Source organism: Mesoplodon bidens (genome assembly GCF_964165515.1).
Source record: "Mesoplodon bidens genome assembly, chromosome: 4".
NCBI classification, from domain to species: Eukaryota; Metazoa; Chordata; class Mammalia; order Artiodactyla; family Ziphiidae; genus Mesoplodon; species Mesoplodon bidens.
Window position 1 is genome coordinate 116,869,060 of NC_138160.1, and position 25,015 is coordinate 116,894,074.

At 43.5% G+C, this 25,015-nt stretch overlaps 1 protein-coding gene across 2 annotated transcripts in view; it reads right to left on the reverse strand.

Annotated features, from left to right (window-relative positions):
- The window catches only part of SPOCK1 (SPARC (osteonectin), cwcv and kazal like domains proteoglycan 1), a 549,178-nt gene that overhangs the window by 268,854 nt on the left and 255,309 nt on the right, over nucleotides 1–25,015 (reverse strand). For both annotated transcript variants that reach the window (XM_081233050.1, XM_081233049.1), the window contains exon 3: nucleotides 17,554–17,599. In XM_081233050.1, the coding sequence (XP_081089176.1) occupies nucleotides 17,554–17,599 (46 nt within the window). The remainder of the gene's footprint in view (nucleotides 1–17,553; nucleotides 17,600–25,015) is intronic.

The window sequence follows — 25,015 nt, forward strand, 5'->3', positions numbered from 1 at the left end:
CTACAACTGTGTAACAATGCAAAGCACAGACTATTAGGAGAGTGTGATCTAATCTACTCTAGGGTCAATGACAGGAGGTTTCCTTGAGTAAGTGATAAACTGAGACCTCAGGGATATGTTGGACAGGGGGCCAGAAATATGCTAAGCAGAGGGCACAGAACGTGCAAAGGCCCTGGTGAAAACTATTTGCAAGTTATTATAATATTATAGTATTATATTAATACTTAAAGGAATAGTCAAATAGCCAAGAGATGAAATAACTAAAATTTGCTCTTAGTTACAACTCGCCTATACTATCTGAAAAGTTATACCACCCAGATAACTATCTGAAAAGTTATACCACCCAGATAACTTTCCATTTTGTACATTTAAAGAATCACACTTATATAGGAAAACATGGTTCTCTAAGAAAAATGGAAAACATACAAAGAAGAAAATATAAACCACAGAGTTATGAACATACCAACAGCTAAGAATATTCCACAGAAAAGCTCCTATAGCACGATTAACTAGACGACTGGCCTTATCATTTCTTTTTTTGGGGGGGACAGGGGAGGGTAAGTCTTGGTGATTTCCATAATGATATATAAATGATGTCCTTGCAAAAAATATCTATCTGTCAAATCCCCAAGGAGTCAAATACTGGTGTTCCAGCTCAGAACTCACTTCTGTGTGCAGTTCTGGAGGAGAACATCCCAGTCACCTCCCCCGCTTTGCCAGGTCAATTGTGAAACTCCCTGGAGTGCACCTCCCAGCATCTTTGCTTTGCCATATGGGCACTCAGCTCCACTGATACTCAGCATGTCAACTAGAGAGAAAGGATCTAACATGTCCTGAACTCCTGCCATGGGCAGGCACCAAAGTAGAACCTTCATATACATTTTGCTCAGTTAATCTCTGACTGCAACCAAATAAGGTAGCTTTAGCCTTCTCCAATTTACAGACTGAAATCAGGGATGTTAAGTAACCTCCCCAAGGTCATAAAGTGGACTCACAGTTTAGATCTAGGATAGGATGACTCCGTCTTGAATTCATGCTGACGCTAATCAGACCAATCTCACCTGGTTTCCCATCCAAGAACTCACAGTCTGATCCCTGCTTACCTCCTGAGACCAGACCAAGTAGGCAGGGTTTCATGGCTATAATGACCTGTTGCTGGGGACACAGCATGAATGCAAATATGCAAATGTTTCTACTCCAACTTTGTGTTCAGTGACGTAATCCTTTTCCTTTGTGTCACCAAGCTCTCCCCTTCTAACCTGTTCCTGCTCTTGAATCGCTGTGTCGGTCCCTGGTCTCTTGCACCTGAACTTCTTACATTTGATAAACGGGCCCTTCATAACTCGCCTGATTCCTCTGTTCATGTAAGGCTCATTGCCCTGATACCAAAACAAGACAAGGACAACACACAAAAAAAGAAAAATCACAGGCCCAAATCATTGATGAACATAGATACAAAAATTCCTCAATAAAAAATGAGCAAATCAAATACAGCAACACATTAAAAGGATCATACAACATGATCAAATGAGATTTATTCCAGGGATGCAAGGGTCGTTCAACCTGCAAATCAGTCAACATGATACACCACATTAACAAAATGAAGGATTTTTAAAAAAAAAATCACATGATCATTTCAGCTGATGCAGAAAAGCATGTGACAAGTTTCAACATTTATTTATGATAAAAATTCAATAAAATGAGTATAGAAGGAATATACCTCAACATAATAAGGCCATTATGACAAACCCACAGGTTAACCTCATATTCAACCAGAAGTGTCTTAACTGGGACGATGAATGTAAAATTTTTAGCAAAATGCCTGATGGTCAGCACTCAATAAACACTAGCTGTAAATATTATCATGACTGCTGCTGTAATAACAACTACTAGTAAAGAAAGTCTGAGATAAGGGAAGGCAACCAATCATGGTTTGTTCTCCTCCCTTTAAAGTCTCCCTAACATTTGTCAAGTACTTTACATGTGCTAGGTCCTTTCTGTACTCTATTTCATTATACAAGCAAAAAAATCTATGAAGTGATTTTACTATAGTATAGGAACCTGGAATTAGATAGGCCTGAGTTTAAATTCTAGGTCTGCCTTATTCTCATTCTCTAATATATTTAGACAAGTGCTTTACTAGTCCCAAGCCTCCAAGTGTATGATTTTTTCTATCATCACTCTACCAAAGCAGTCTGGTAAAAGTAAAGACTAGTTACACGATGAGTCTGCTTTCCGGATAAGCAATAGCACAGTGGGGACTCACCAGGCCCCTCTCTGGAGGACTTTTTGGGCTCCATTTTGGCTCAAGGCAACTCTGCTCATTCAATGAAAAGGTGTAGAATGCAATTTAGTGAGTCTGTGTTCTCCATGGGACAGCATAAAGAAGGAGGTGGACCCCCTGAAGACAACAATTTTGACTTTCAATGTGCTAGCCCTTGATTTTCCCAAGTGCTTCCCTAGGGAAAGCAAGGCTTGGGCATTATCATTTCTGACTGATACCCCACCTCCCTCCCCTGACCTGATGGTTCAGCTTGAATGGCATTAGAGGCAGGGAGGGTCCCTCCCGTTTTTCCTCCAGAGCAGACCCACTCAGTGTTGACCGCTCAGTGTTGACACTAGGCACGTACTTTCCCAACACACAATAATCCATCTTTTTGTTGTTGTTAGTTTCTGCTTTATCTTTATCTGAGAGTGGCAGGGTCTCTCCCTTGGTGTCTGAGATAGCACAAGGTTCTAAATATCTCGAGAGTCAGCATTTGATATGCTAACAAAGCCACATTTAACCCTGCCTGCACTGCAGATTTCTCCAACAACGTAAGCTCAGTCAGATGACAGGCGTTTGTCAAAGCATGCCTTTGGGGCTGTGGGAGGGGATCCAGGGATGTGGCGCTAGACTCTGAAACTGGACAACAGCCCAGCGCAGGTTCTAGGCTTTCCTGGAGGACGGAGACCAGCCTAATCTATTCCTCCAGGCCCTCCCTGGCTTCTCTGTGAAGAAGAAGGCTTCCCCAGACCCACTTTATTCACTCCCCCTTGCTCCATCATCTGCATGTAAGAGAAAAACATTTCTTTCTCCACAGAGGACACCAATCTCTCTATGTGAGTCTCATGCTGATAAATCACAGTGCATTTGGAAATTTATGCCTGTATCTATGGCTCTGGCAAAATAAAACATAGCACCAGGGCCGTTTATTCCCCAGCCATTCTTGCCAAAGACAGCAGAATCTATTCAAATGCAGTGTGCAGGAATGCAGGAACCAAAGCCTTCAACTGACTAGATATATTACTTTCCTTTACTAGGAACACCCAGTAAGCCAGCCATTTTACTTTCTCAGTCCCTTGTCTTTGCAATGAATGAGGCTTCAATCACCTCTGATCAACCCCACCTACTGATCAGGAATCCATACACAGCTGCACAGACATAGCTTTGGTAAACTGAATCCACCTCAGATGTACCAATCAGGCAAGTTGTTTGAGAAAACCCTAAAGGGGATAATTTCTATTATAAAATAAATGATCGCTTCTCAACAGACCTGCCTTATCTTAGAACTGCATCAACTCAAAGTCAGAGGCCATGTCAATGGTAAGTGCCCCTGCCTCCATCCAGAGTTTGGTTCCCTCAACCAGGTGGTTGGCCAGTCTTAGGTGTGCACATCCCAGCAATGGTGACTTTACCCCCCCCTACCCCGAGGTGGCCCGTCCCATCCCCACACAGCTTGGGCTGTAAAACAGCCAAACTTGAACTCAGCCAAAGCCTGTCACTTTGCAACTCCCACCCACTGCTTCCAGGGCTGTCCTGTGGAGCCAGACAGAGACCCTCAACTTCCTCTCCACAAGCAACCCAACAAATATCCAAGTGCAGCTATTATACCAGAAGGAATTCAAAACGCCATGCACTGTGCTGCCTTAATATGGTGACTGGCTCACATCCCTGTGTCTTATCACCCCACTCCTACTTTCAAAACTATACATAAAGCACTTGAAACCTTTCCTGGATGAAGAAATCTACACCTTGCTGTGAAAACAGAATGATGAATGTTCACCCCTAATCTGGCAGTGTCATTTTGTCATCACTAACTGGGACTTTCTCCTCCAGGCCCATCACTAATAGAAAGGACTGACTTCTCTGAAAGTGAAAATCATCATTATTAGCAGACGCCTGCCGACACTTATATGGCCCACACCCCCAAATTGTATTTTTTCCTAAGGGAAAAATATATATCTTTATTTTTCAAATAATTTATCTTAGCAGTACTGCTGAGAAGAGACATGACTGAAAATTAGGCATTCTGTGAGTTTCTATTGAGTTCTCAATGAGGGCCTCACAACACTTGTTTGAAAATATTCCAGAATAAAAGTTCTGTGTCTATGTGCTGTGGCCATATGCCCAACTCCTTCTACCATGAGGACCCCTTTCCAACTGTCAAAAAACACCTGTAAACAGCACCCTCCCCTTCACCCTCCAAAGGTAGCTATCATGTTAACAGTTCTGTTGATGGCTGAGAACTTCATAACAACTAAATCTAATATGAATTTGGTAATACTTTTTTTTAACTTTTTATTTTATATTGGAGTATAGTTGATACTCCAATGTTGTGTTAATTCAGGTGTATAACAAAGTGATTCAGTTATACATATACATGTATCTATTCTTTTTCAAATTCTTTTCCCACTTAGGTGGTTACATAATATTGAGCAGAGTTGCCTGTGTTACACAGTAGGTCCTTGTTGGTTATCCATTTTAAATACAGCAGTGTGTACATGTCCATCCCAAACTCCCTAACTATCCCTCCCCCCTCCATCCTTCCCCCCTGGTAACCGTAAGTTCCATAAAGGTAACCGTAAAGGTAATACCTCTAAATAAAATGTCAATTTTATTGAGCACATCAGCATCTGCCCACACTTGAGAAACAGGGGTGTAAATATACAAGTGTGTGCAAGGAAGGCATTTCCCATCCTCGTAAAGCCTAAATCACATTATAAAGCTCCCATGTGACATCTTTGTGACCCCCTGTGGGTCCAGTGGTATGTAGGGCAGAATGCTGATGTTCATAATCATCCACTGTCTGTGGGTCTGAATTTAACTACAGGCTTGGCGTGTAGGAAGGTGACTCTGCGTTCAGGTATCATAGTTCTGGGTTGGATTCTGCATGTCTGACTGAGGACATTGGCTCTACCCACCACTTGGCTGATGAAGGAGACCCATTTGCTTCCACTAATTGGCAGCACAGATGATCTGAACTTGTTTCTGCCAGGAAGAGCCCAGGACTCTCTGTTCCCAATGCTAATCAGTTACCAGAAACAAAACAGAGTATTCTCTGATGGAGACAGGCCATCCATTCTTCCGGATGTTGTCAATTTTATCCATGTATCAAGCCAGACCTTTAGAAGACTGTGTACTCTTTATTAGCCCGGCTTATCATCGAATTACCTTACAGAACTGCACTTTGGCACTATGCCATTGGCATACACCAAGAGATCCTGGAGGAAGCAATGGTAAAAACTTACTGTGGTATTTACTGTCAGACACTGTCAAGAAAGTGGTCCATGCCCACACAACTCCCTTTTTGAGAATCCACTGAAGGAAAGCATCTCTGGTCTCCATACCAGGAACACCTCGTATTTCTCATGAAAAGCTGCCTTTTTTCATCTCATGGGCACATAAGGCCGTGTGCTTCCTTCCTTCCTTTGGTTATTAGGAAGCCCCAGGGCCCGCTCTAGAAGTGCACAGAAATGTACTGTGCGTGTGTTTTGAGTACTACCCTTGCTGCAGCTTTATTTAATTCACTCACATCTTTTCCTTAGATCCAAATACTGTCATCTATTTATTTATTACCTGATATTATAACTTCCTGAAAGTTATCTTTTCATGAATGAGACAGAAAAAACATATTTTTAAAAAAAGACAGAAATGTCAGGTTATCATCATTTGGTTACAAATCTGAGGACAGCTGAGTGACATTTCAAGTAAGTTTCTGCACGGAAACTGAGCATTTACAGACCTGAAGTGAATGTAGCAGGAAAACTCAAGTGCATTTATCTCCACATTTTGAAGTTAGAGGGAATGACAGGGGCTGGAGTAGAGGCCAGGGCTCGTGGGTGGCACAAACCCTGGGCCACTTCGGGGCTAGAATGTCGGCTCAGAAGGACCACTGTCCACCTAACTGGGGTCTTCTCCTCTTGGCATTCAGTGCATCTGACATTTCCCACCTTTCTGATCCCTTTCTACCAATATTTTTTGGCCAAGGAAGAGCAGGAGCAGCACAGGGCCAACTGCTGTACACAGCATTCATCTGCTGAGGGCTCCTCAGGGATGCCACTGCCCACAGCACTGCCCCAAGCTGCCCCACAGCGAAGAGACTCGGCGCCTCACACAGTCACTGCAAGATCAAAGGGACTTGGCTCCAGCTGTCTGGGACATGGTTTGTGTTTCTAAATCCCCATAGCACCTTATTTCGTGTGAGTTGTGTGAGTGCTTGAATGCATGTGAGAGGGCAGGGGTGTGTTTCCCTCTTCTCGAGATGAAAACAATCCATCTGCAAGTGGTGTGGGAGGCCACAGAGAAACAGCAGTAATAACCCAGAGGTCGGCCCAGCACTCGGGCTCCCCTGCTCATGACACGTGGCTGCAGGCCTCCTGGCATCTAACCGTAGCCTGGCAACAATGACTCCATCCAGGCCGCGTGCCCCTGCTCTGCCGGACGCTGCCTCTACCCTCGGGCCACCCTGCTGTTCCAGGTCAGAGGCGCCCCAAAGACCCATCAGCCTCCAGAGCCTACACACCACAGGCAAGAGACGAGGTCTGACAACAAGATCCTCGGCTCTCCTCTAGGAGAATCCACAGACAGTCCAAGGACATGTTTACCCTCTTCTCGTTTTTTTTTTTTTTTTTTTTTTTTAGATAATGGATTTATTTGCTAATACTGATGAATAAGGAGTTTTTACCCACATACAAAGACTTCTTCATTTCTCGATCCTCTGCAGCAAGCAGAAGTCCTGGCGGTGCTGGGCCCCAGCACCGTCAGGACCACCCTCAGCGACAGCTGGGTCACGGTCACTCTCTGGAGGTGGAGTAGGTGCTGGCTTGTCCCAGACCCCACGCCCCACCCCCAGTGTTCCTGCACCAGACCTCCTTCACTGTCTGCAGTCCCCACTCTAGGGGTATTTCAACATCAGAAGGATCTGGAGAGATAACTGGCGACAGAGGGAAGCAGCCTACTGAAGTCACGACTTACATTTTCTTCTTCTCTCTTAATAAATGTATTTTTTTAAAGCATCCTATCAAACTTGACTTCTTTGGTAAGCGAAGTCTCGCCCATCAGGAAACGTTTCTTTCCGTCAGATGCTGTCCCTCCAGCTCACCTCCCAGCATCTACCCATCCTTAGAAAGGTTCCGGGTCACTTTCTCCACCATCCTTCTCCTGACTCCCACCCAGGAAGGGCTGGCTGTCCCATCCCCTGAGCGCCCCCATCTGCAAGACTCTATCTGGGAGCCCCAAGCACACACCCTGGGTTATTTTATTTCACGTGTCTCTGTCTCTCTCTCAGCTACACAGACTACAAGTGCCCCGAAGAAAGCTGCCGTCACATTCCTCATCATGTTCCTGCATGAAACCAACTCAGCACCTACTAAGTCATCAGTGAACAATTCACTGCTCAATTAGCTCACACAACAAAAGGGAGATGCAGACACATCAAAACCCCTAAGAACTTCTCACTCTGAGAATCCAGAACAAAACATCAACCCTCCTCCTTTTACCAAAGCCTTATTGCCTTTCTCATGTACGTGATAGTAAGACTGGATCAGGCACTACATCCAGAGTTTTACAGACCCTTCATGTCACAGCTGTGAAAAACATCATAATTTCTATTTTACAGATAAGGAAATTGAGGCCCAGAGAAGCGAAGCGTTGGCCTAGGTACACACAGTTATTAGAGGAAAGAGCTGGAGCTGAACTCAGTCTTTGAGACTGCAATGCCCAGGTCCTCCCGATACATCACACTGCCTTTCATCATACACGGTTATTAGGGCAGGACAAACATTTGATAGGCCTCCAGCAATGAAGTGTTACACAACACACACTGAAGAACTTTAACAAGAGAAAACTCTGGATCTTAGGCAGAAGAGCTATGGAGCACAGGTGATTCTGGCGAGTGTTTCTCCAGGCAGCCATCTCCCACTGGGAAAATGCTCTCATCCACTCTGTGGTCTCCAGTGAGGACAATTTACCCAGCATTACTGATCCATTAAAAAATTCAACTGACATTTTTTCCCCTATTGAGAATTTCCCCAAACCAAGGCTGTTTCATTTGAACTCAACAAATAGGGCTGTTGTTCTAGCAAATGGAATAGCCAAAGGTTTGGGTTTGCTTCCTTTTTTTTTTTTTTTCTTTTTATAAAACTAACACTATGTTTTATGAGTTTGGGGAAAGGTGATAAACATGTCTTTTAAATGGATCTGTTCGTGCTAAAAGAACCTCTTAAACACAGTAATAGAAAGCCACAGCGCCCCATAATTGCACGGGAAGTTTTACTAGCCTTCATGATTCCATCCAAAGGGTGGAACACAACCCAGAATGGCTTGGGCTCCTTGGTTCTCAAGGGCCAGGGTACTGGCAGTTGCTAGAGGAGCCAGAGGAAGCCGGGAACTTAACACCCACAGCGGCCGACTCCTGTGAGGAGATGGAGCTTGCACAGGGGTCCCCGGCAGGGCTGAGCCGAAAAGAAACTGAGCTTTCCTGGGCACATGCCACATACCAACTCCCCGACTCTCTGCAATCATGAGCTCACACAGTCATCACAAATGTCCACCAGATGGATATTGTTAGCCTAGATAAGTCAGATGCCTCAAGTGGATGTCCCACATTCATGGGGGAGCCAAGATTTGAACATGAGCCTTCTAAACCCTGGCTCTTTCCTCCACCTCTTGCAGTTCCCACAGGACTCTATGAGAAAACAAAGTACCTCCTACTCTGGTCCTTTTTGCTTTATATTCTGAGCCTCCCTCCCCACCCCTGATGGTTAAAAGGCCCATTTAATTCCATTGGTTTTATTGAAGCGATATTCATACCTCATTGGTTAAACTGTAACCTTTGAAATAAGAGCATCAGACTTCAAATTTTTCATTTTTCCTTCCTTCATGAGGAAAACATACAGATTCTACATTGCCTGAAACCATGACAGCTTGGCTATCAGAAGGAAAGGACTTCAGGGGCCACCTGGCCCACCCCTTTTATCACAGAGGTGGGGAAACGGAAGTCAAGAAAGGCCAGTGATTTGCCTGAAGTCACACATTTTAAGAGTGGCAGAGTCCTGCCCCACCTCGGCCTCCCTTGGGGGACACAACACTCTCCAGGCCAAGGGGCTGGATGGACGAATCAGTTAGCATGTGTTAGAAATGCTAAGAGAAAGCAGCTCCAACAGCAAAGCAAATGAGACAACATAAACGTCCACCAACGGGGGAATCAGTGGATAAATTGGAGCATATTAGTACCACAGAACATCACAATATAAAGGAATTAACTGTATCGACAGCTAACCAATCGAAAACGATTTTCAGTGAAATAAACAGGTTAGAGGAGAAAACATTCATTTCTATATGTATAACAGTGTTTGTAGACATGCATGTATGACATAAAAGGACAAGAACATGGAAAGAAAAGCATGTTAATGACACGGTCACCTTTAAAGAAAAGAAAATGGGAAAGAGGACCAAGGAGGGGCCCCTGGGGGATTTCAGTCTTATATCTGATGTTTTATTTCCTTAAAATAAGGAAACAGGTAAAGGCAGCCAGAGATGAAAGATAAAACATTCAACTTGATCTAACTTCAAAGCAGATAGGCTGAGTTGAAGGAGGAGCAAACCAATATATGAATTAGCAGTTTTCTGCTTCTTCTCTGGCAGAATTGACTTGGAAAATTTAAAAATCAATACTTGAAATTTTTAAAAATAGTAACTATTGTATCGTCATAATCAAGAAAGAGAAGGAGGGCTTCCCTGGTGGTGCAGTGGTTGAGAGTCCGCCTGCTGATGCAGGGGACACGGGTTCGTGCCCTTGTCCGGGAAGATCCCACATGCCGCAGAGCGGCTGGGCCCGTGAGCCATGGCCATTGAGCCTGCGCGTCCGGAGCCTGTGCTCCGCAACAGGAGAGGCCACAACACTGAGAGGCCCGCATACCGCAAAAAAAAAAAAAAAAAAAAAAGACAGAGAAGGAGAGATGGCAGGAGGTGAGAGGCTGAGGTGTCTGGAGTGAGGTGTGAATGTCTGGGGCAGGAATCGGTTATTTTAAATAACAGGAACTATGTCTGTTAAGGGGAGAGAATGGTCCTTAACTTATGTGCAAAGGCAAAGGTGAGAGGGAGGAACCAACCAGACCAAACATGAGGGAACCTGGAGAAAATTAAGATGCTTCCCACAAACCAGGCCAGCTGCCTCTGAGAATCAGTAGCCTGAAGGATCAGATAGGATGAACAGATCCTTAAACACTGAAAATTTTTCAAGGCCTGACGAATGCAAATCAGAGGCTCCTTTTGGAGTGAGGTTAAATTCCACATCAAGAGGAAAGCTATGGGGATTTAAGATTTCTATGAAGCCTAGCATGTAAAATTTCAGATTAATCTAGAGGGAAAGAAATCTCCTTCTAAAGAAAAATTTTAGAAATAAGCAATCTTGGCTCCGCCAGGAGCTCTTTAAAACTTGGACAAAACATGTTGCTGTGATAGGCCACAGGGCTCTGGCTCCAGAAACACGGCTGGAACACAGGAAGAACTCTCTCCTTTCGAGTTTTAGAATTTTCGCCTGAAAACAGTTCAGGGCTTTGGTGAGGATTTGAGCTTATCAGGATCTTGGTATAAGAGATTGGAGGTCAAAGGGCAAGGTTTTTCTTCTTTTATTCTACTCAAGTGAACAGCATGAGTGAAAGGGGACCCTGCCTTTCGGAACTATATTTTTATCTGGAGATCAGTTTCTATAAGTTCATATTCTGCTCTGAAGATCACCAGCATCATCTGAGATTTAGTCACAGCCAGGCCACTCTGGAGGAAAAATGATTAATATTCACTCCAGAAGGAAAAACGTTATCCTTTAAACCAAGACCTCCACACTTTACCTAAAACATTCATTTATTCCACATTAAAGGAACCCACTTGTCTCAAAAAAAAGTTCCATGATAAATCCCCTTCAGCCATTTTTCCTAAAATGGTTTGTCCCATCAAGTGGAACTTCTTACCCAAATACATCAGTGGGTTCTTTCCTGAGCGGACCATGGCTGCAGTATGGAACCTAGATTAATTTGCATTCCATCACTGCAGGACATCTTCAGGTAATCAGAATTTTATATTAAAGTGGTGTAATGGTTTTATACACAAATTACCTTCTCAACCCCACAATACAACGACAACAATAAAAACCTTTCACTTGGCAAAAGCATTATGAATAAGCTCCAATTTTCTTTTTCAAAAAGGACTGGTCTAGGACTTCCCTGGTGGTGCAGTGGTTGAGAGTCCGCCTGCCGATGCAGGCGACGCGGGTTCGTGCCCCGGTCCGGGAAGATCCCACATGCCGTGGAGCGACTGGGCCTGTGAGCCATGGCCGCTGAGCCTGCACATCTGGAGCCTGTGCTCCGTAACGGGAGAGGCCACAACAGTGAGAGGCCCGCGTACCGCAAAAAAAAAAAACAAACAAGGACTGGTCTAGAAGTTTTGAAGCTGCCTGTTAGAATTCACTTTGCTCCTTGTTCATCCCTCCCTCAGTGAGTCCCCAAAGCAACACCTTTTATTTTTGTACCACAGTATTGTGGTTCAACCAATTCTCTCTTGCCCCTCCAGGCCCTTTGAATAACCTTCCTCATCAGCCACCGGACTCCAAGGAAAAAGAGGATCTGTGAGACTGCCCCCTCAGCGTCACACCAAAGGGAATGTTGATCAGCTAAGGCTGGGGGCGCCCTGATCCGCAGTCAACAGACACAGACTGAGTGAGGCCAAGCGGTAGCAAAAACTGTCATCCCAACTAAAACTGCCCTGTGTCACTAGGGTAAACAGTTGACATCCTATGAGTTTCCCAGGCCAATACTTTTCGCTTCCCCACCCCGTCACCCCCAGTACGGACACACACTCCGTGCTGGTGTAAGAACTTGGACAGATGACTACTGATTTATAATCCCGAGTGGCCCAAGAAAGACCTTCTTTAGTGTGGTCCCTACTATCTAGCGTAGGGGGTTTAGACATCAGCATTCGGTACCTGTTGAATGAATGAATGAGCATTAAGAGCCTGAACCTTTTCAGCCCCAATAATGAGGATGTGGAGCTGCAACGGCAATGACTCGCCTAGTGTAAGACAGGCCAGCTCTAATTTAGCCCGGGAGCTCCAGAGCATGACAACTGTGAGCGCCCCCATGAGGGAATACAAGAAGAAAGAAAGCAAACCTGCGTGGGGAGAGAGAGAAGCAACACGGAAAGGCAGCTAGACAGGGAGAGGAGGGAGCGAAAAAGATCAATTGCTGACTAAAACAACACTGAACAGAGCGCTTGCTATCTGCCAGACACATTAACTCATTTAATCCTCTCGGTGCTCTTATTGTTACCATGTCCAGATGGGAAGGCTTAGAATCAGAGAGGTTAAGCAACTTGCCTAGAATCACACAGCTAGTAACTGGCAGAGTCAAGTTCCAAATTTAGAGGATCTGACTACAAACCCCGGGACCCCATACTGCACTCACCAAAGTGTATCCCACAGAAGATACCACTTTTGCTGGGGACATGACAGGTATGGTATGAAAAAAATAACAGCAAAAGCATGTGGTCAAAGGCAAATTTAGCACATGGTAAGTTAAATGGGCTTCTTTACTAAAAGACTTCTTAGAGCTTTTAAATTGCTAACAAACACTGTGAATCTCCACGAGATGAACAGAGCATATGTGTGTCCCAAACTTATTTGCGCAGGGACTGTTTTCTTGGGGAAGCATCTTGCTGGACCAGATGCCACTTTCAGAAGCATAAAACTCATGTCTGCTCAACACCCACTCTATGCTCCAGGTTTGCTGGGGGCCAGTGGAGGGAAGGTGCCAAAGGCAAAAGCGGCAGAGGCCATCCAAAACTCTGGAATCACTCCAGAGCCCTCTAGGCTCGGCCAGCCTCCTGCACAGGTCCACTCTGAGGGCCGCCATTTCTCCTGCCCATATAAGCCAGGAAGCCATCTGCATCTGCCAGTTGCCCTCTTGAACTATACAGCCTGTCCAACTCCCGCCAGGGCATCTATCTTTGTGGACTTCACAAAGGAAATTTCTCACCTGAGTTAATAATTGTTGCCTTCAATTCTGAACTCCCTTCTGTGAGGAGATTTGGCATTAAGTCATTACAATCAAAAAGGATAGACTACTTTATCCAAATCTCAGAAAGAATTCTTAGAAAAGCCTCAAGGTGACAGCTATTGTACTCCACTGACAGAAGCATTAATGATCCTCTTAAAGATAACACGTTAAAGACGTTTTCAGCCTTGTGGAAGGAGACCTCCAGTGAGACGCTTTTCTTCTAACTACCTTGGAGTCATTACATGATAAGTGCTTGCTCTATGAAGCCCTGTTGTTCAAAGTTCAGTAACTATCCTTCAGCGGAAAGAGCAATTACAGGGAAGTAACTATTTCTTGAATACTATGTGTGTCCTTACTAGTCACACCAATACTTGAGACAGTCAGGAGCTACAGGGCATTTCAGAGGTCAAGCTACAGAGCTGAATGGTTAAGTCTGACCATCTGTGACCAAAGCCCAGGGATCCAAGGCAATGAATGATGCAATGGAGAAGTTACCTAAGAGTCCGGTAGGAGGGGAAGCATTTAGCAGGTGTGTCTTGGGTTCCGAATCACTGCTGTTGAGCCACCAAACTAGGTCCTCTAAAGTATTGCCTTCAACCTGTCACTCCTCTGCTCAAAAACCTTCTATGGGTCCCCACGGCCAAGAAAACAAAGTTTAAACTTCATAGATTGGTATGAAATGCCCTTCACAGCCTGCCTCAAATCCACCTGTCTGGTTGCTCTCTACCAGAATCCCCCGTGTACGGCCTTCCTTCCCCTTTTCTCCCCCTGCATTTCAAGCCCATTCGACACCCACCTCTAACATGAAGCCACTTCCACCTCCATCTCAGAACATGCTTGTCATCTGGCCCTCTAAAAGGCTTTCCAGCAAGTTCCATTTCTAGAAACTGAAAGTCATCCCCAACCACAAAACTGTCTGAACCACGTCGGATTCTTTTTTAGCTCAGGAGGGGAAATGACTTCTCTCTGCAGCTGACAATCTCCACTGGAGCTCGGCAATCCTCCTATTTTCTGGAAGGTGAAATGCCCGATCTGTTCCATGCCTGTGGTTTATATTGCGCCAGGCCGTGTCAGCGCTGATATAGTAACCTCCCATTTTTATTGAGCGGCACCCAGTATAATTGATGACATTTGCTGGAGCCGATATTTTAAGTGAAGGCTATTCTCAGCCCTGCCTGCTCTCCCCCCAGCTCGGGATATAAATAGCCAACAGCAGCTACACCTGAGGTACAAAGTGGGACTTCTCAGCTAAGGTCCTCAATTATACCCCAGAAAGTCATGAGGTTTTCTGCAAGGATTTATCTTGGCAGATCGAGTTTTCAAGCCTGCAGAGCTCGGAAAAGAGGGAGCAGGGGCAGGACGCTGCTGGATATGGTTGCTAACATTCCTTGGAGAGAAAAATCCCTGTTTGGACTTTTTGGTTAGGCAGATTTAAATAGCATGTTCAAAGGAAGCTATCATTTATATCATATATATAGATATATCATTTACATATATGAAGTGACAAATGATGCCCACCTTCATGTATAACCTTTCCCAATGTGAATTAGTAAAAATTAAAATGTTCCTTGGTAAAGTTTTAGTATTTGTTTGCAGGCCTTGGGGAAGAGTAAATCTGGAATTTATTTAGGCAACATTTGATCCTTACATGACTAGAACCTAAATCTTTTTCTGGACTGGAAAGTGTCAGTTCATGGTCACGATCGCCTGCGGTAGCTCCATAAGAAAGATCCTGGTAGGGGTGTTTGCAGAAGGGCTCATTTACCAGGTACGCACAGGGAACGTGTTGCTCTACATCTGAGTGTTCTTCCAACATGAATGTGTAGGCTTTTGAGAAATTTTTAGAAATTTTGACCATTTTTGATGGAAAATTTCTAAATTACAAATACCTTCATATGTTTTACTGTGATTTACTGTGATGATTCAGTCACTGTTAAAGTTGTCCATTCTCCAAAGAAGACATCAAGATGGCCAACAGGAACATGAAAAGATGCTCGTCATTGCTGATTATTAGAGAAATGCAAATCAAAACTACAATGAGGTATCACCTCACACTAGTCAGAATGGCCATCATCAAAAAGTCTACAAATAACAAATGCTGGAGAGGGTGTGGAGAAAAGGAAACCCTCCTACACTGTTGGTAGGAAGGTAAATTGGTGCACTATGAACAGTATGGAGGTTCCTTAAACAACTAAAAATAGAACTAACATATGGTCCAGCAATCGCACTCCTGGGCATATAATCCAGAAAAGGCGAAACTAATTCAAAAAGATACATGCACCCCAATGTTCATAGCAGCACTATTTACAATAGCCAAGACATGGAAGCAACCTAAGTGTCCATCAATGGATGAATGGGTAAAGAAGATGTGGTATGTATACACAATGGAATACTACTCAGCTGTAAAAAAGAATGAAACAATGCCATTTGCAGCAACATAGATGGACCTAGAGATTATCATACTGAGTGAAATAAGTCAGGCAGAGAAAGACAAATATTATATGATACCACTTATATGTGGAATCTAAAAAATAATACAAATGAACTTATTTACAAAACAGAAACAGACTCGTGGACATAAAAAACAAACTTATGGCTATCAAAGGGGAAAGGGTGAAGAAGGGATAAATTAGTAGCAGTATGGGATTCACAGATGCACACCACTATATATAAAATAGATAAACAACAAGGATTTACTGTATAGCACAGAGAACTATATTCAATATCTTGTAATAACCTATGATGGAAAAGAACTGGAAAAAATATTTATACCTATGTGTAACTTCATCACTTCGCTGTACACCTGAAACTAACACAGTATTGTAAATCAACTATATTTCAATTAAAAATTTTTTTAAAGTTGCTGAAGTGTGAGGCCCTTGGAGCCCACTGGCATAGGTATAGCCCAGATGGGGCCTCCAAAAGAAAGCCTTCCCTAGCACCTGCCCACAACACACACATGCATGCCCATGAAGTCTCCCACCTATAGTCTCACCTGCACACACCTGCATCATAGCCATTAACACATCTCCCACTGCAATTGTACACTGAGCTATTTCCCCACTCCCCACTCTGAGCTCCTCCTGGACGGGCACCACAGGTTTTCTGTTTTATCCCCAGGACCTGGCTTGGTGCTTGTTCCAGAGTGCTAGGTCAATAAATGTTTGAGAATGAATGAATGCATGCACGTATGAATGAACAAAGTGTTGCACTACTTGAGGGCATGCGCTAAATGTCTATGCGAAAATTTTAATGCCAATTTTACTTACAAGAAAACCAGAGTCCGGATGGAGTGACCCATTAAAGTGACAAAGGAGAGAGCAGAAAGGGGCGCCTTCTATCGTGTTACACGTCAATGCTTTCCTTGACTTCTTTGTGTCAAGTTGACCATCGTGACCACATCAATTACTCAATCTACAGAACTGAAGCTGATTCTCAGAAGCATGAACCTTTGAGACTTGGTAGGTAACATTTTCCCTCTGAGTTGCAGCATTAATTGCATATACGTACTTGAAGTACAGTCTGCCACCATTTCAGCAGCAGGGTCTGTGCCAACAGCAGCCCCACATGGAACAATAGAAACAGGGATGTGATTCACAGCAGGTCCTCGCTGTGTCTTAAATAACTCACAGGAGGACAGAGATTTACAATGGCCTTCAGGAGCCTGGCTTTGTGCTTGCTGGTGTGGGTCAAAAGAGCCCTCTGAGGACCAAGCTAAAACCCAAGCGGTCAGTGAGCTGCCCCTGAAACGAGCTTCTATTTAGAAACATGATGAAGTTATTTAACAAATGAAATATCAGTGCCCCTGAAAGCCTCCCGGGATTAGCCTATTTCTAGACAAGAAAGTTTCATTTTTGTGGCTCATGTGAATTGGACAGTGTCTCCAGGCACAGTCTGTTCCATGAATGAAATCACTGGACTCAGCCCAACAATCCACCGGGTTAGTCTGATAAGCATTTTACTATTTTGTTTCTTTATGTGTTTGTTCTCTAACAAAACCAACCAATGATTATAGTGGTCAATTCAATAAAAACATTTCTTAATCGGTCTTAGACAATCTCAGACAAATAAAACCAATTTGATTAAAATAATTTCTATCACCCCAGTCAATTCAGTCCACAAAAGTCAGTAAAATAAGACAGCTAGCTGGCCTTTAAGGGAAGAGTAAATCAGCATTCAAGGAAGGAAAAATGAGACAGCATTTCCCATGGAATATACAGCAAGAAAAAGTGCGTCCTTTACCTTGGTCAAATGGCTTGTTGGGATTCCAGTTTCTGAAATAATCATCCTATATGAGGGGAAAAAAAAAAACAGAAAACAAAGGTCAGATTTCTAGAAGCTACTCACATAAATGCATAAAAAGCTGCCTTTCCCCCCACCTCCCAAAACACAAAGGAAAACACTAAGGGCTTAGAAATCTTTCCAAGGCATTCACGTGCAATCAAAAATATCAATTGGCTTTTTAAATTCTTGTCTTTCAAACTGTATGGATTATACACTAGGAAGAGTTAATACATTTCAGCCTAATATGGAAACAGCACTGTTCTTCCTGGTTTGACAGATAAACGGAGACACCTTCTAAGTGCAAGACGTATTTGCTATCAATTATACCGCTAGTGGTGATGCCTAGCTGTTCTCACTTGGGATTAAGCCTCTGTGTTTGTAACCACTGATAATTCAACTGTCAACATTTCTCCTACACGAAGACATGTAATTTTGGCACACAGTTCCAGTTTTCTAACACTCCCCAAACCTAAAAACAGAGGGCCATTCAAATGTGAGAATTAACCACAGGCATATATTCAGCTTAATACCATGTGTCCCAGGTGTGTAAAGATAAAAACACAAAGGCTGGCCAATCTGGTTCGTTCATAACCATGTCCTTCTTGCATGAAGCTTGCCTCGATTTATGCTCAGAGGCTAGACACTTCATTACTTTGAAAGTGCAAGGGTCCAGGTCACTCACTGCTCTATCATCACATTAACCTCTTCCCCACTGCTAATAACCCTTCCCTTCCAAACCTCCACTGCTCACTCTTTCTCCTCCCTGTAGGTGCTCCCCCACCCACTGCGGCCGAGCACACCCACTCTGTCAGCTCAGCTCAACTGTGTGCAACATGCAGGGGCCTCACCCGTGGAAAACACCTCCACACCATTTTCAGGGCATGTGCCCCCATGCAGTTAATTTCCTCCTGCATATACTCAAATGATCTGCTGGATGTGTTTTCGGCTGGTACTCTGCATGCTGCAGTTCCAGAAAGCTGTCCAAAATGAGGCCTCGACATCTCTTCTAGAAAAGTTCATTTAGATCGAAGTGCACAATTAGTTTCAACTATGGTCCATGCCATGCCGTCTCCTGCGGCCATTTATCTCCAACACCATCTCCTGTGAATTTTATCGGCCTCTGTGTCATTCAATTACCTGGCTTTATTAGATCCTGGTTGAGTTCACCTAAGCCCTTAAATAGATTTTAGGAAACTGGATTTAGAGTAAAATCAGAACATTGCTCCTTGGGCAGTGAGATTCCATTTTCCAGAGCATGAATAAACATGAACGGGTTCCTCCGGATCCTGGGGTTTCAGCATTAAATCATTTTTAACTCCGAGGAATTGGCCCACTTTGCTCTGGCTTTAAATTTATGGCACAACTGGTCTTCTCACCCATCTGGTTAGGAAGTCTCTGAGGTCTACACCATGAAATATCACTGAGAAGGTTTAAAAGAATCCCTCTGCCACATCTCTCTCCATTTATTATTTTAAATATAATCCTAGTCTTTTGAATTACGTGGCAGCCAGAGTTAATGATTCTAAGTTAAGAGCTGGATGATTGGTGGGAAATTTACCACTTGATTTCTCAGCTTTGATGGCCAATATACTCAGCACTAAATATAAGCAAGTGACTCAGACATTCTGCTGTTCACAAGGGCAAGAGAAGAGATAACCGAGGATGAACTCACCCTCACCACTGGAGAAAAAACAACAAAACCTCTGTCCTTCCAACTGTGGTTCATCAGTGCCCTCTGCACATCCAGAGGATGGCACCACCCAACCGCAATCTAAAATCATGTGAACTATTTTCTACTTGAACATGCTGTTCTAATACATGGAAGTCCTTGGAAGCTAGGATGTGTGTCTAACAAGGAAGGACTAGAGCCAAAGACAAGTTCCTTTGCTTTAATTTCACATGTCACATTCTCTTTGATATCCAAGTGAGGTTTAAGCCAGTCTCAAGAACTGAATATTCCCTAGTGATTTCAACATACATTATAACTTGGATGGAATGTGAAGCATTCTTCTGGACCTTGCCACATTTCCAGGCTAACTATAACTGCCATTTTTACATATTTCTTGGGGAAAATCATGATTTTAAATATAAAACCTCTAAAAGTGGCTATCTGCATGAGAATATTTAAAAACTCACTGCACATGTAATAATACTGCCTGACTGCTGCCCAAATGTGAAGGTACACCTGAGTCAAAGCTCATTATGCAAAATGAGTCCTTCAAAGAGTCTCTTGCCCAGCAAGGCCAAGTGGGGAAGGAAAATGATTTCCCTGCATCTGATTGCTTTTGACCTGCCTTAGGAAAGCGGGTGCCAAAGCAGAACCCAATGAGCTGGCAGCCCAGACAACCTTGGGTGTGACCGCTGTGGCTACAGCTGAGAGAGAGGCACCAGAGCCCACTTGGGGGATGGCCACTGAGCATGGGGAAGGGGGCCACTGAGCGGTCACTGCAGCAGCGAGGTCCAAATATGAGCGGCCAGAGTTCACGGATCAGCCTTCCACACTGGACCGGCCAGGTCTGCAGACATGGGCAGTCCAAGCAGCTGGGCCTGTGCCAATCAATCCACTCTGCCTCTGGGGCAACGTCTGGTGAGGAAGCATCCAAACCCGCATGGAAAAAGCCAAAGCTAGAAGAACGCCCTTCTAGAGCTTCACCTCACCCCTGAGTCCCACTTTACAGTCAGTATGCTCAAGGGACAAAGGACGGCTGGCTGGTCATTTCTCCAGGGCTTAACATCCAGGGGCACCAGCCCAGCTCTTCCTTTATCTTATTTTCTATCTAAAATTTTTAAATATAGCATATATTTTAGGTTATCCTAAAACAGACCCAGGACTTGCTGTGCTGTTGATGCTTCTACCTCCTTTCTCACAGTGGCAAATCCCACTGTGGGAAGCAGTGTGCCAGCCCCACACCACCCAGGTGCTGCCCGGTACCTAAGTGCATTATGCTGCATGGACCCCAGAGCCTGGTCCAGAGACCAGAAAAGCACAGGACTTGAAAAGCCCTCACCTCTGATCTTCCTTCTGGCCCAATAAAGATGTGGCCTGTTAAAATTCAGACTGTGGTGGAAGGCATGGTGGACATACTAGATCACACTCGCCAGGCGAGGTGTATCTGTCTGTGTTGGCCTCTTAATGGGTAATTTTATCTCTACTGATGAAGCTTTTAAAAATGACTCGCAAGGACCTCAGCAACAGTTAATTCTTAAAACATACACCTAAATAGAAGTTCGCATACCTAGATACATTCATTTATTAAATTCAATAACTCCTATTAGTGCATTCTACAGGCTGAAGAGTGAAGCATGGCAGTGTTGCCATGCATGTATATTTTATGGGCTACACTGCACAGGATAATTATATCAGGCCTCTGCTGGACAGGGCAGAGAACAGTCTTCCTCTAAATTCTCACCATACGAGGAAGGGCTTATTCCATTTCATGATACCACTTCGAAAATGAAAATCACCCAACTCTTTAGGGACTGTTAAAACCCGGAAGAACCTATAAATTTAAAAAGACTCTCAAATTTGAGCATACTGAGTTATGTCCAAAATCATGAAACATTCCAGGTGAGCATACAGTCATAGTAAAAACACATCAAAAGTCAGCATACCTAAATGTCCATCAAGAGAGGAATGGGTAAAGAAGATGTAGTACATATGTATACAATGGAATATTACTCAGCCATAAAAAGGAATGAAATTGGGTCATTTGTACAGACATGGATGGACCTAGAGAGTGTCATACAGAGTGAAGTAAGTCAGAAAGAGAAAAGCAAATATTGTATAATAACACATATATGTGGGATCTAGAAAAATGGTATAGATGATCTTATTTGCAAAGCAGAAATAGAGACACAGACATAGAGAACAAATGTATGGATATCAAGGGGGAAAGGGGTGGGGTGGGAGGAATTGGGAGACTGGGGTTGACACATATACATTATTGAGACTATGTATAAAATAGACAACTGATGGGAACATACTGTATAGCACAGGGAACTCTACCTAATGCACTGTGGTGACCTAAATGGGAGGGAAGTCCAAAAGGGAGGGGATGTCTGTATGTGTATGGCTGATTCGCTTTGTTGTGCAGTGGAGGCTAACACAACCTTGTAAAGCAACCAGACTCCAATAAAGATTATTAAAAAAAAAAGCATACAGATCACAGTAAGAAAGCGACAAATGATAACATCTAGAATGACGAAGAAGGGAGTGGTGCTGGTGGTGGAGGGAGAGTCGTGGGAGTGATCATGGCCTCAGTTATTTTTTTAAACCCTCCACCACTGATCAAAAGAGGTAAAACCATATTCGTTTCACTAAATAAATATCCCACTAAACACAATACTGGATCCTGTGAAATTATTGGCACCCAGTGGCTGGTGCAAAGGAATTTAACTCTGGTTTTTCAACTGCTTTAGAGATGCCCTGTTTTGATAAACATTCATGGGAAGTGAAATCTTTTTAAAATATACACATATATAACACATGTTATATATTATATATATAAAAGATATTAATAAGGATATATTTATCAGGACATGTTAATAAAATACGTATATATACATATATACCAAAGGACATTCTGATCTATAATGCATCTTCCAAGAAAACTTTTCAGCCTCCCTACCATGAAATGATGCAAAAATATTCCTGCCATAATTTTAGTGATTAAGTCTCCTCATCAAGGATGTCATAACGAATTGGAAAGTCTCTGGGTTTAGCCCATTTTGATCAGGAAACTGAATTTTTCTTCCCCTGTCCCACAGCCCCCAAATGGCTGATGTAATTTAGCTCAACTATTCCCCAGGGGGTTGCCTTTCCAGAGATGCTTATTTCACCTCCAAAGAATGTCAAAGCAACTCTGAGGAAGAGATGAAGTGGCACAATCAAATGGAAACCACTTTTGAGATCCAACTGCTTTACTCTCACTTATGAAGATGATGATGTAATTTATATATACCTTACAGCTTTAGCTACTACAGATCAAAGACACTTAGCTCTCATGGAACAGATCATTTCTCCTTCACACATATTTTAGCTAAGTTGTTTGAACACTGAAGTATCATCTGAAGATTACCTGAGGTAATAAAAAGTACCAGCCTAGAAAATAAATGGAAGCCTCACTTGTCTCGACCAGGAGTGAGCAGTGGAGACATGTACAGAAGGAAGTAAGGTGATTTGAGGGCAGTCAGCCCCTTGGGGTCATCTGAAGACCCCCTGCAGATAAATACCAAAAGGAGAAGCATTGCCCTGCAGGGCCAGGTGGACTAAAGCCAGGTTTATAGATCCTAGATGGAGGTTAATCCCACTTTATCAAACCCCAAACCTTTACAAAGAGATTAGTTAAGGGGCTATAGGCAAACTGCTCTCCAAAGGACTCAGTGCAAACTAGTTATTTTTCACACTAACTGACTGGGGAAAACAGGAAGGAGGGGTGGCTGGCAGGTGGGAAAAGTATCTCTGAAATGATACTAGAAGTCATTGAAAATGTGAGATTTCCAGATGACATTATGTAAGTGCATCAGCTGTATGATGTGAAATTTTCCTGTAATTTCAATTTGTGTGCAGTGGAAACCCCTACTAATCACACTGTTGAGAAATACAAAACATTCCATCTATTGGGAAGGAGCTAGCTTCCCAGACACCATCTTACCTCTGAGCTATTTCCAGTCACATCTCTGGGCAAGCAATGTGCTAACGGTTTCCTCTCCATCAGGCCTGTCCTGCCCAGCCCTGGTGAAGAGCCCCAGTGACAATCCTTCTGAATGAAGCAAGCGACCAACCAGCCCAGCATGGACAGTGACTTGAGGTCCCCCGCCCACCCCCCATCACTCCACAGACCCCACTCATGCGAACCCTGTACACCAGGGACTGGAAGCTGGGCCATTAATACATCTTCCATTGGCACATATCACGCCCACACACCTGGGCCCAGGCTGCTTCTGAACAGGGATGGGTCTTACTCACCTGCACATTCCCCCAGGGCAACACTCAACAGTACACAGTAAGTCCTGGACAAACTATATATAATTTAAATAAGCTGTTCCAGCTTTAACATCTCCGTATCCCTGTGAAATGCCCATAACTGTTCCTGGTGTGTGCGTAAGGACAGGTGGGTGTAGCTTTATACAGACACTCTAAATCACTTTCTTCCTGAATAGAGTGATTCTTTGATAAATTGGTCTGACATTTGGTATAAAGTCCTGCAGGCCTCAGACAAGATGATTTAGAAAATAACAATGTCAGTTGCTCTGCTCTTTCAATAAATAACCCACCAGTAAAACACAGATAATAACTGACAATCATACTTGCACTGTAACTAATGAGAAAAGATAAAGCAGCAAATGGACTGTTTATATGCATTTGATAAATTGCACCCCCTGGATATACCCATGAAAAATAAATGTGTGTGGTCCTGTTTCACTGAACTAAAACAAACATTTACCACTGAGATTTAGGATTTAGAGTGAAATTTACATTTTATTTGGCAACTATTTTGATGCTATGTCTACACACAGTGGAAAAATCAAAAACCTACCTCAACTTCCTGAGTACGAAAGCATTATAAATGAGAAAAAAAATAAAAGAATCACATCAAGCAATAGGAAGGAATGTAAACATTTTCGATAATTGCATCAAAATTTCAAATTATCATAACATTAGAAAGGTCACAGGCAGACATTTTCCCAACCATCACTCCCTTGAAAAGGTCCCCTTGTTCACTAAGTTCATGAAAAGAACATTAGGTTCTCAGTGGAATAAGTGAAGCGCAGGGAAATCAGAGGGTCCTCTGGTGATCTAGTGTCATTACTGCAGAACAAATAGCAAAATCATGATTAAACCCAAATACGCAGGCATCATTATTATCTTTGAGAATTTCAAATGATTAATTTCCTGTGACACGGTCCAAAGGGTGAAATTCAATAAAAGTCCCGAGATGACAACAGAGAGCAAGAATAAAAGACCTTCTACATTTCTGCAAAGAAATTCTTTGGCCTTGCAGCTCCAAAATAGCTTGAAGGGGTCTAAAACCTGAGAAAGATGTGGATTTATGGTCTTGGGATGTAAAATGAATAGGACTGTCACGGCCCCTCAGGTGATTAAAGGATTATAACTGCCACAAAGTCCCCTTCCTCAGGACTGTCTGCCTGTCCATTTCTGTCCATCCAAGCTGGGGTCAGGGGGAGTGACGGCTGATTTGGGCTTTTCTCAAAGAGAAAACCTGAGTCTGAGGTCCATTCCAGAAAGTGTGCCCTATATCTGGCTGCTGCTTCTGGGAATACAAATGGACCTACGACGCTGCATTTGTACTCTGACCAAGACAAGGGGCGTCTCCCCAGACGGAAAGCCACCCACACCCTTGACCTCGTTAGCAAAATGATCAAAACACCTGAGCTAGCCGGGAGCAGGCTTCTGAAT